Source organism: Alosa sapidissima, chromosome 11, assembly GCF_018492685.1.
Source record: "Alosa sapidissima isolate fAloSap1 chromosome 11, fAloSap1.pri, whole genome shotgun sequence".
NCBI classification, from domain to species: domain Eukaryota; kingdom Metazoa; phylum Chordata; class Actinopteri; order Clupeiformes; family Clupeidae; genus Alosa; species Alosa sapidissima.
Genome location: NC_055967.1, coordinates 11,751,637 through 11,764,270, shown reverse-complemented (window position 1 = coordinate 11,764,270; position 12,634 = coordinate 11,751,637). Strand labels below are relative to the sequence as shown.

Below are 12,634 nucleotides of genomic sequence, written 5' to 3'. Positions count from 1 at the left end.
TGTCATAAAGGTGATGGCACTCGAGGGCCCGATCAGCAGGTGAAGGTGAGCACTGGCAGCAGTTGCTTGAAGAGGCTGACAAAAAAGGGGGAGGTGACGCCCCCCTTAATGCCATGCTGTGAGGGGCTGGGACAGCACAGCCCTGATGAATGGCGGCTTTTTGTTGGCCGTCTTAAAGCACGCCACCGTCGCCTCTTTCAGCATCTCCAGCGAGCAAAGCCCAGGCACAAATAGTATTAGTGCGAGTCAGTGCACCCATAGGGGGTTAGCCAGCCCTGAAAACTCAGCCTGCTCGCCGACTCCTCCCGTAGTTTTATGGGCCAAAATGATTGAGGGAGAAGAGAGGCAAAAAAAAAAACCCTGCCTACGAAAGAATGAAAAGGAGGTAGAGGGCGAGGACAAGAGATGGATGGATGGAGTGATAAAGGCGACGGCATCAGTTGAACAGAATGCTAGCGTCACAGCAAGACAGGATGTGAAGGGAAACAGGTTTCACTTGAGGAAAGACAAAGGGAAGGAGACAATGTGCAACGCTGGAGTGAAAGGACTGGAACATTCCCTGTCAAGGAGGAGGGCAGAGTGTGATGGTCTGAGATCATTTTTCAAGCGCCAAACTCTCCATCCCCTCAACTGATCATATGCAATCCATGCTAGAACTGTGCGTATGAAACATTTGAAGTAAAGGGCATTAAATATGTAGGCCCTACAGCACTATCTCATTACTATTTCATATGTGAATGTGGAGTTATTTATATTGAGGTATGTTGTACAGTAAATTATATGTTTTGTTCTGGTGACATTCATGTATAACCAATGCTGACCTTTTTATCACATCACCTGAGGAAACCATTCCTAGAGGAAAACATGCTGCATGCTGACACACACATTCCCTCACATCCACCATATGTCTTTTACTAGACTATAAACACCAATGACGAAATAGACATCTGTTAATACAGATCCCTCTTTTAAAGGAGGAGGGCAGAGTTTGTCAAGGGTGTCTCCCTACGCAGTGAGGGCAGGGGGGTCGAGATGGGCCTAAGCAGATTACACCACATTGAACAGACTGCCATTCCAGAAGAGCCTTATCACTCCACCTGGCCAGGAGGGCTCAATTTGACCAGGATGACCACCGACACACCAGGCAAACGTTGTGCTGTTGCTATGGCTTTGTTCACACACAAACTCAGATGCACTGGCAAAGGCCTGACTCACACCATGTTCAGAGGGGTCAAAGCACAACTAAAGACAGTGTTCCTGCAAGATACACAAAGAACTGTCCAGTCCAAGCAATAGTACACACAACTTTGAGATTAAGCTTCTTATCAGTTTGGGTACATAGGAAGTATTCCAAAAGTTTGTCTCTGCAAGTATTGCTTAGTCGGGTGTCCTTTGTGTTTTCAATCCCTCCAAAGCTACTCTTTTGTAAATACAAAGGCAGAGTTGCACCTTCATGTCCAATGAGAGATAATCTGATATGCCTTCAGTTTATGTCCTAATAGCCAAATATTATGTAGCCTAATTAATTTGCAGTTCAATTTAAATGTAAGTAAAATAAATGTAAAATATAAATAATATATCTAAATAATATAAATATAAATAAATGTTATATATAATAGTAATTTAGCTTATACACTACTCTAAAGACTCCCGCCAGGACTCCAAAAGTAGGCAGGTCTCTGGAATCCAAATAGCCAGATCGATATTTGCACTCTTAACCTCAATTTGGCGGGAAAGAATGCGCATTGTCATACGCCTTTGGCCAGCAGGCTTTCTGTTTCACCACTGACATTCCAATAGTGACCTCACTTCATCCTTTTTCAAAAGATCGTTAATGTAGCTGGATCTATATTTTTGTTTCAACTCAGCTGTTTGTAGTGTTGTGTTTAATGTTAATTGCAGGGCATTTTTTTCGGTTTGGCCTTGAATGCATGTAGGCTATTCTATTCCAAACGTGCCTGCTTTTAAAGCGGTCAGGATAAACATTTCAAAAGCTGTCTCTGTTCGACGGTTTCGCTCCGGGAAGTCTATAGGCTATACGTAAATGGTTTGTTTCAATCTGCAACTCTAAAATTCGATCATGTTTGATGCGTGGGGTGAGCTAAGTGAAAATAAAGGGGGTGGAGGTAGGCTAGCCTAATCCAGGCCCCCGACCGCGGTCAGTCTAACACACAGAGCCAAAGAACGGACAGAAAGAAGATATCTGAATGGTTGCCACGAGTTCTCTGTCAGTCAGTTTTCTGTGTGGCGGCGTGAATGGAGCTGTGGCTTTTGTTGCACATACGCATGAATATTGAGTGGAGGAACACCAAAAGCGGCGTCCGCTTTTCCAGAGGGGAGGGCCTAGAAATCCCCATTCTCCCTTTAAGGCGCATGCAAACACACACGCTCCCACTGTCATTCTGCTGTAGAGTCCTGTTGAAATAGTTTACTGTAAGCCAGTTGACACGCGTCATTCTGACACTGCAGGTGTCTCAGCAGCAGTGCGTTCTAGGTTCCAGTCACCTTCACCTTTCAGAGTTATGAGAGGTGCATTGCAGTTATGGTGTAGCTTAGTCCGTCTGAAGTCACATTTTGCGCCAATGGAAGAGGAATGGAAAAAATGAAGTTTGATGACGATAATGATTAAGTAGCTGTGATTATGTCTACTGGTCAATTTTGGTGTGTGCGTAAAAAGTTAGAGGTCGGACTTAGATGAACCTGTTACCCGCTGCAGGTAACGGCCTGCTGATCGAATGCGTCAAAACATAATGCAGTATAGAAATGCACAGACGTGAACTCAGTCGTCAATTCGTCACACAGGCTTGAAAAAAACGCCAGCAAAAAGGGGGAGCGCGGGGGTCAGGGAGCTTTAATTTGGTGACAAAGCCTCATTTGCAGGTCAATGCGATGGCACACTCGCCTCTCCTCTCACTCCAACCCGTCTTTGTTCCCCATCGCCTGCACCCATGCCAGATGGCCATGGAAAATGCTAATTCGACTTGGCTGCTTTTTTTCTTATTTCTTTTTTTGTATTTAATTGCCGTCTTTGCAGATGGGGCTGTTGGTTGCATTTTTGTTTTCAAATGCTATTTAGTATTTTCGTGTGTGTGTGTATGTGTCAGACAAGTTTTTTTTTTTGTTTGCAGAATGTAACCCATGTGCGTGAGAGCATTTAGAGTCAGTATTATGCGTTTGGCATAAATAAAATGACCAGGTCTTCCCTAAATCTGTACACATCATACTAACACAGTAAAGAATACTGTCTACGTCTGTTTTCCAAACCTTTCAGTCAGTGTCTTTGTTTCATAATGGAGAGACATAACATGTCCAATTGTAGCCCCTTCCATAACATGTCCAACTGTAGCATTCCCTTTATAGCCCACGTTTCCCTTTTTTCCCTGTGAAGTAGCCTAAAAGGAAAATTAACTTTGATAAAATATATGGATACTCTGCAGAATCTATGGGGCATATCAATGAATATTGATTTGATGCATATTTGTATTGAGTGATATTGATGAATATTGAGTAGAATGAATGATTCAGGCAGAGGGAATGGTTCATACAGTCAGAATGGTTCACTTCTCTTAGGCCAGAAAAGTAGCCTAGAATTGAATGTCACCTTTTAACACTGTTAATGTTATACCATTATTTTTTTATGTGAGAGATGGTGGTGTTTCTTGTTGTATGGAATCTTGGATTAGTATTGAACTATAAATCTGTGTCATCGAGTTGTGATTTTTAGAACAAATGTGGAAGAGCTAATAGGCTACAATTTCTATTGGAATATTGCAATCTTATTATCGTTGATGTTCTTATTTTTAAATAAAGAAAATATATGTATCTAAGCACAATACGTGCCCATATTTTGAATACTTTTATTTTTAAAATGACTAAACTTTCAATGTTAATTCATCGGTTCATTCTTTTCTATGCTTCCGTCCAATGTTGTCTTACATTGACAAATAGTTTGGTTACTGCAAATTAATTTTAACGAAAGCAAATACATTACCAAATCAACAAATTCAGGTTTAAATGAAGGCTCCTCTTAGTCGAATGAAAAGTACAGTGGATGTATATTCGCCCTCAGAAACGCAGGATCCCTTCGCTGAATTAGCCTTATTTTTTTCTTACTTCTGACAAAAAGAAACAAACGAAATCTGACATATTATTAACATGGAGTTCTCAATTCAGATATCAAATAGCATGTGCCCTTAAATTGACAAAGCTATAAGTCATTCATAATTCAACTTGATGGCATGAAGGTCGAGCTGAAAGGCTTTAAATAGGCCCACAGAGAAACATTTCCAATATATAAGGAACTTCATTAAAGGACCGAACATCTGTCATCGTAAACATATAAAGTACAAACAATATAGAATCTCCTTTACTAAGTCCTCCTTCCCCGTGGGCTTATGGATCATAATTAGCTGGATATCTCCATAGTTTAATTATAGTTTCCCCCCATAGTCTTTCATATCAATGGATGGAGCAAACAAAGTTTCTATTGTTCTGCAGTGCAGGACATTATGTGTCTGAATTAATGGATCTTGGCTATGCCTACATGGATTTGCCATATGGCAACAAAAGGGGAAGAATGGAGACGGCGGGCGCTTTGTGTTGGAAATAAGAACAAGGCAGTGAGAGAGCGCGCGTGTCTATGGAGGGCTCAAAGGGTCATTTACCTCAAAGTGCAACACGTTTAAGCTCGTTGTTGGCAAAATCTTATGTCAAACAAAATTTATTATGAAAGAATGAAATAAACTTTTCTTTAAACGAAATGAAACAGTTTAACAACAGCAGCAGGTCTACAGGTAGGCTACTCCGTAATGCGCGCAACATCTTATGCGGATTGCCTATATTGCCTACATCTTAAGCGGATTGCGTTCATCAAATGAGTAAACCTGTGATTGCGTCCAACTTAGAGGCACATTTAAGTGAATGCCCGGCCATTATAGAGGTTTTCTCACTTATGGGCAGGTGGCTTATGTGACGGAGGTGGCGTGGCGTAGAGACGCGATGGTTCCGTGGGTGTAAACACTTGCGGAGAGCTCCTTTTAGACCTCGTTGAGTGCGCATTGACTGTGGGGGTGTCCCCGTGGACAATGCGGGGTTCCAAAGGCACCTGCTGCAATTCTTTGAAGGGCTTTAAATACCAGGCCGTGCCACGCAGCTGCTTGCTGTTTGAGCACCGTCCGTGTGTTCAAGCAGGCCTATAAGCCCCACAATATATACCAATTGTGCGGTTAAGGAATGCATATGTTTTGCTTATAGTAAGACTCAGGAAAGATACACGCGTTTTACGTCCAAATAGTGTAGCATATTGTCTTAAATATGACAGTAATACACCTCCGTGGATATTTAAAGCAACTCCTAAACCCCAGTCCCGTTTTCTTTATTCACATCACCACAGCGTGCTTAAGGACAATATTTTGAGAATAAAGGCTAAAGCAGTGGTCAGGCATATTAGGCTATACAACCACTTTGATTTTCTAGACTTTGCTTCTGTTCACATAAAGTAGAATCAAAGACATGTTTAAATGTCGTTTGCGTTTGTCCAATAGCCAATAGATGTGTGTGCGTCTGTCTCTCTCTCTCTCTCGCACACACACACATAAACACAAACACAGCTCAATTTGTAGTAAAAAAATAACCAAATATCGAATAAAATGTCACAAACAGCAGCATTCTGATTTTTAAATGAAAATAGTTTTATTTGCTTCTTTTGTGGAACAAAAATTCAGGGCAGTGATGAATAGAACGGCTCAGAAACATGATGCACCCTAACTGTCAAGTGTGCTATGAAAAAGCTACATTGATTGCAAAACACAATAAAAATAATAATAACAATAATAATAATAATAATAATAATAATGAAAAAAAAAAAAAACTATAAAACGTCGCCCTTCAGGTAGAACAAGGCATAATGCAAATAAAATGAAACATAAATAAATTATAAGTTAAAAATAGTCTTTCAAAATATATATACAAAAGATATAGTTAACAGAAATAAAACATTTATATTGTCTTTTAAAGCTGTACACTTTTGGCCAGTGTAGACAATTTTAAAGTAATTTAGGATTGCACAGTTGTTAAACAATTTAACACTGTCAAGTGGCTGTATGCAAAGCAACCATTATGCTACATATATCTGAACGTAAGTCCTTCAGCGAGTTCCATCTCTCGCTCGACAGGCAGTCCTGAGATCCAAAAACGCCTCTGTTCGCCTCGCACAGGGCCGACGGATGATCAGACTGTCCGCCTCCGTCTTGGCATCTCGCAGACCCGAACGGCAGAAGACACTGTCCAATAATTGCAGTGCAAATATCTGGGGAAAGAAGGGACATAGGGGATATTAATGTGCTGTCAAAATCAACCATGAATTTACTGATAAAATAAACATATATTTTAAGAATAAAACCCCAATAGTAACTGGTAAAGGAAAGGCTGGTGTCTTTTTTAAATCAAGGAATCAGTCTGCACGGTCGAAGAAAGCAAGAGTTGTGCAGCGCAAGCGTCACCGTTTACTCCAGCCTTTCCCGCCAGTGTGACGCAGATTTCCCATCCCCCATTACTCCGCTAAACCTATTCACAGACCTCTCTCCAAACCCCCTCCTCCCTCTTATCCTTCAAGACGGGCGAAAACGCACCATCGTTAAGCTTAACTGATATGCTGCAATTGCTTATAGTCCCATTAATATTTCACCATACTTCTAGACAGTCACCCCAAGTACTCATTTGTAACATTCAATATACATAAACATTAAAAACAAAAAAACAAAATTACCAATGATGACAGTTAGCAACAACTTACCTTCAGCGAATTCTCTTGCGTGGAGTTTGCTCGATTGGGAGTGGGGTCGAAGACTGCTGGCAAACATTTTCACCTGGCTTCGCACCCATCGTTCGTCTCCTTTTCACGTAGAAGTCTTAAGGGGAGAAAGAAAGCCAAATTAATTAATTAATTAGTAATTGCATTTAAGATACTTAATGCATGCACCAGTGGTGAAGACATTTCAGCAATTATCTTGTTTTGGACAGATCGTGGTTTCCAAGCTATACAAAAGGCTAGCCATTCGTTTTCTAAAATGTTTACGCACAAATGGGTTACGCACACAACTAGGTAACATACCTGTGATGTGTGTTGTGGTGAGATCACTGGCAGTAGATCTTTTTCGCCTGCTGTTGGGGTTTACTTTACGAGACCTTTTCCCTGAGTTGAGCGTATCCGCACAGTTCTCCTGGTTCACTTCGCTTGAACAGGGAGCGCTGACTTCGGAACCAGCAAGACGGTCCTCGCAATGTACAGGTGCATCCTGAGCAGTACAGTCCCGTGGTCTCGAGTCCACGGATGGGTTGACTGGCAGAACAACTCGGCTTCGCCCAATTTGCGCAGATTCATGATAGAAAGCAGGCGAGGTTTCTAACGGGCTTTCCTCCCACTCGTAATCTCCACGCAAAGGCTCGTCTCTCTCGAAATTAAAGTTCCACTTTCGCTGGTCCAATTCGGAGATTTCTCGGAGTTTGGATTTCATCTCCCGGTTTAGCTCGTCGTGATCCACCGGTCCAAAGAGATTCCGACAAACGCCCGTGCGAGCGTGAAGAGGGAAGGTCCTCCTTGCCAACAAGCGCTCCAAGGTGCTGGTGGAAATTTGAACGTTAGTCATGATGTCGAAATCCAACGGATAAATTATAGATATGTGGTTGATGTTCTTCTCAAAGAACACCTGGATAAGGATATCCAAGTCTACTGCTTAAAAGGACTAGGCTACTAAATATATTTTTTTTTCCGGAATGTGCAAGTAGCCTGGATGATGTTTAAATGTATCGCTGTTGTGCTCAAGATTCGAATTTAAAGTCCTTGACGTTTTCAGGGTTTGAACAGACACCTTGTCCTCTGCTCTCATTGGTCTGTTTATGTTCCGCCCTTACTTGAACATCCCGCCTCCACTTCATTTACATTGGGTATGAAGCACACTCGTGATTTGTGGATGGGGGTGTTGGGTTGGGGTGATTGAAATGCTACGATAGAAACTGTTGTTGCTGCTCAAGGAACGTTTTGCTTACTACGTGTTTTTTTCTCTGCCCATCCCCCGCCTTACTCCCCTCTTTACAACCAGACTGGCCACGTCCCGCAATAGAACACTGGTGAAAAAAGGTCCCATGAAAACATCCAAAGATGTAGCGTAGCCTATATTCTAAAACACCATTGTAAACAACACATAGGCCTATTATCGGTCAAAATTTTATTTATATTAAAACACAAAGATGCAACAAATGTGGAAGATAGCATAGGCACATTCCACATAAGGTAGCCTACTGTTTACTAAATTTGCCAAATTGTGCTGGGTAGTCTTGTATGGTTTGGAAAGACAATAAAGGGGGCGATCCTTTATGGTGCCGGATGAATTTCAAGAAACTCAGTGAGTTAAGAATTATTCGAATTCGTCGGATTAAGAAAGCTGCATGTCAGGAGTTGAAAGCAACGTCGAAACGTTGTCAAACTAACTAAGTGAATTGCATGGTAAGGTGGTAGGGGCTAGTGGACTTTCACGTCTTAATTACACAAGCCATTATATCAAAGCAGTGAAATAATTAAGAGTTTGATTAGGCCTACAACGTCCCAATATTACCTTTTAAGTAGGCATTCTCTCGAAATGTCTGTCATTGTCAAATTGTTTATTATCAAATTTGTCCATTAGCCTAACGCTGACGTTATTAACTGTTTAAATGTTTATATATCGCTCCTGCGTTCATTGATTTAGTTTACAGTAGGCTACATCCACGAGGAAAGTGAAAACAGTGTAGGCTATTTAAAAGGACACGCCTTAAATCGCTCTGGTTGCACAATCGCACCCAATTGTTTAGGTCGGGCAAATAGTGTTTGACCCGAAATCTGAAAACGTACTGGATCAAAATAGAAATCATTTTAACAATTGCCTACTAATGACTTGTGATAGGTTTAAATATAGGCCTAGTCTATAGCCTACAGCATTTTGCACATAGGACGCAGGGTCCCATCCCAGGCCAGTGGCAGTGGTCATCCAACATATCAACTTATTAATCTAATTCAATACAAATGATAATACAATCGAATGTTAAAATATAAACAGATGTGGAGCAAGATAAAGAAAGACTATAAGGGCAAGACTATTATCATTTTCCTAACTTCTGAAGATCTCTGTGTTAGTATTATGAGCTTGACTTAATTGAATCTAATACAATATTGACCTCTAGTGGCCAGATTTTGCATTGACAGAGCGAGAGAGCTTTAAAGTGTTTTAAGGCCTATTCGAAGTGTCGGTAGATGAATGCTGCACATTCTGCTTGTGTACACTATCGTTCAAAAGTTTGGGGTCACTTAGATATGTCTTTGTTTTCATCATTGATGTTGTAAATGACTGTTATGGAAATAAATGGCTGATCTTTAATGCAATACCTACATAAGTATACAGATGCCCATTATCAGCAACCATTCATCCAATGTTCCAAAGGCACATTCTGTTTAATAATCTGATATAATAATAAAAAAAACATTGGATAACCCTTTTGCAATTATGTAAGCGCATAATGTAATAATGTAAAATGTAATTATGTAAGCACATAATGTAAAACAAAAAAACAATGTAACTGATCTCAGCTGGTATTCTGTCTATAATTTAGTGGAATGGACATTTCTAAGTGACCCCAAACCTTTAAACTGTAGTGTTTGTGCTAACCTAAGGGTACCTTTATCTGAATACACTTAAAATCAAACTCAGCAAACTGCTCCTCCCAGTTTTCCAGTGACCCATTCTCTCTCTCTCTCTCTCTCTCTCTCTGTGTGTGTGTGTGTGTGTGTGTGTGTGTGTGTGTGTGTGTGTGTGTGTGTGTGTGTGTGTGCTCAAAAACCTTGGGTGTTCACACAGCCAAGGAATGGAGTGGTATGGCCTGAGCCATACTTTAATTCAGCTGATCAACATGTTGCTTTGGGAGCATGCAGAGATGGGGTGTAATCTAATTGGCTGATTGAGAGACATGCATACTTTAGTAGTTTAGACTTTAGACAGAAAAGAGATGCCCCTAGGACATCTATTACAACATTTCCAAATTACTTTCTTTGAACACCCCTTCAACTCCACATGACTGCAAGTAATCCCTTAGAGCTCACCACTCACTTGTTCTTTCTGTCCTCTGCACCCATCCTCTGATCATCACTGAGTGCCTCAGGGCTGACTGCAAGGCTTGGCTTCTCTCTCTTGACCAAGGAGGAAAAGGAACTCTCCACACATACCCAGAAATACACTATATACTGATAGACAGTCTCAAACAGTCTTGCAACTAATCGACCGTTGCAATGCACGTTCATGCAAGAACCAAAACATTTCAATTTAGAAGTTTCAGCCCTTTTTCTCCAGTGGGCGTAGCCTTGTTTAGCTATCACCAGACTTTCTAATGTGGAGACACAGCACTCAAAAAATACTCCATAGAAATGCATGGGGCTAGTTTGTCACGCCAATATGGCCGTTGTCTACACATATCCCACCCCTTCCTCGGCAAAACGTCGACATGTGAATACATTGAGCCAATCATATGGTGTGTTGTGAATACATTGAGCCAATCATATGGTGTGTTGTGAAGACATCGTGCCAATCATGTGTTGTGATCTCGCCGCTGGAGCAAGATTGGTGTCGTGAAGCCTTGCGCACGCGCAGTTCAACCCAAAGACTGTGCCCGATGAGTGCCCATAAAACGTTGGTATATGGCCGCCGAGTGGAGGGACTTGCCTAAAAGGACTTTGCTATCACCTAACACAAATCAAGCTTTTGATCTGGCATCATCCCAACAGCAGATGGAAATGGTTGATTACTGATGGCACCATAAAACCATCCAGTCTGTGTGTCATATCCTTAGGCTTGCATTGTAATTTACCTACATTTGTCATTGGTACGCATTTCTTGTTTACAAACATTTATCCATGTCAAAAAACTTTCACATTCACTAAATCAGACTATGTGAACCAACCTGCGAAATACTATTTTGCTGAAATTGAAAAAAAAAACACTGCTTTACAGATATCTGTCTTAGTCAATGTTCTGTTCTAAAATTGATCAGAATTTAGATGACTGTAGATGATAACATGCTATTGACAGACAAATTAAATATTATTGAAAAAAAGACAGATTAGGCTATTCTAACTAATTATTCAGCTTCTGCCATCTAACATTTATATCTTACAAAAGATGCTGTTGTTAACTCTTGGCAGTTATTATCAATATGACCCAAAGATGCACTTTTACAAGGTGTGGGTAGAGTAGTGTTGGTTCTTGATAGCTGCTTGGCTTGAAACATTTTGGGTCATTGGGGATTGATTGTAGGACTGGTTGACATGCATTTTTTCACTGCTAAGGAAACCCCATTTATTTTTGGAGCCGATCAGACTCAAAGGGACCTTAGAAGCATTTTCCATATATAGCCTATTTTCTTGCAATGATTGTGAAAGTGAAACTTAGTGCCCTTTTAGTTTAAATGAATTTGTGCATGCCTGTGTCATTCATTTCTTTCACATGTCTTATAACATAAATAATGCATTCATACGCTAGTAATGTCAGAAATTAACCTGTTTATAGGCTTCTTAGAAATGGTTGTTGCATTTTTTTTTATATAAATGAGCTCCACATGCTTGGAAACATGGGAAAGCATGTTTAGTTTACATTTCTATGACATTTAGATCAAAAGATACACCCATTTTTAATTTTGTGCATGGAAATTTCATATCACAGAGGTCAATGGCCTCTAGCTGACCTCAGAGGTCAAACTGAGAATGCCTCCAAAGCTTATGTCATCAAGAACAAACCCTGAAAATGTCAAGCTTGTGTCACTTTGTGCACAATTATGCCCTATTATGCCCCTCATTTTGTGCACAATAAAGCCCTATTTGTTCGGTAGGCCTATTGCAACATATAGCCTACTGTAAATTGATGTAAACCTTCTCTGCAACATAATTTGTGGAAAATATTTTGGTGTATAATCATACCTGTCAACACTCCCGTTTTTCCAGGGTTTCTCCCGTATTTCAAGGTCATCTCCCAGCACCCTCCCGTTTTGTTATTTCTCCCGGAAAACTCCCGTAATTTGCATGGCCATCAAACTTCATTTTAAAATCATTGATCCATTCAGGTTGCCAGATTGTGTATGAAATACACCCTACACATACACGATCACTTAATTTCAATTTCAACCATTTTGTCATAGGCTAAAACCTGGCAACCCAAAACCCAAATAAGGAAGCCGGTGCCGACTGCGCGAGTCTCGTCGTAAGCAAGCGGGCTAGTTGAATGGCCTACTCCAGAACTAGCTGTTGTGAAATTGTTGGGAATTTAATTGATTAACACATCACATAAACTGTCATTGAGTGTTGTTGATACACTGAACTTGTGCCCTCGGAACCAAATCTGACAGCTTTGGAGTTTTGGAAGTAGCTAGCTGCAGGCAGGCAGCTGGTGGATACATGACTGGCATGCGTAAGGTAATGGTAAGGTAAAAGAAACGACTGAAACACGTGTATGAAACGTATTAAATAAAATATGCAAACACAGATCCGGTATAAACACTGACCCCCCCGAAAAAAAATCTCCCGTTTTTGGAAAGCTAAATGTTGACAGGTATGTGTATG

The 12,634-nt window shown here is 40.7% G+C and overlaps 1 protein-coding gene across 1 annotated transcript; it reads right to left on the bottom strand.

The window, feature by feature from the left end:
* Positions 1-5,666: 5,666 nt before the first annotated feature.
* cdkn1cb (cyclin-dependent kinase inhibitor 1Cb) lies at positions 5,667-7,838 on the bottom strand. The gene is made up of 3 exons (XM_042109105.1): positions 7,112-7,838; positions 6,794-6,908; positions 5,667-6,307 (listed from the first exon to the last, which is right to left on the bottom strand). The coding sequence occupies exons 1-2, from the start codon at positions 7,644-7,646 to the stop codon at positions 6,796-6,798; spliced, it is 648 nt and encodes a 215-aa protein (XP_041965039.1). The 5' UTR covers positions 7,647-7,838; the 3' UTR covers positions 5,667-6,307; positions 6,794-6,795.
* Positions 7,839-12,634: the final 4,796 nt, after the last annotated feature.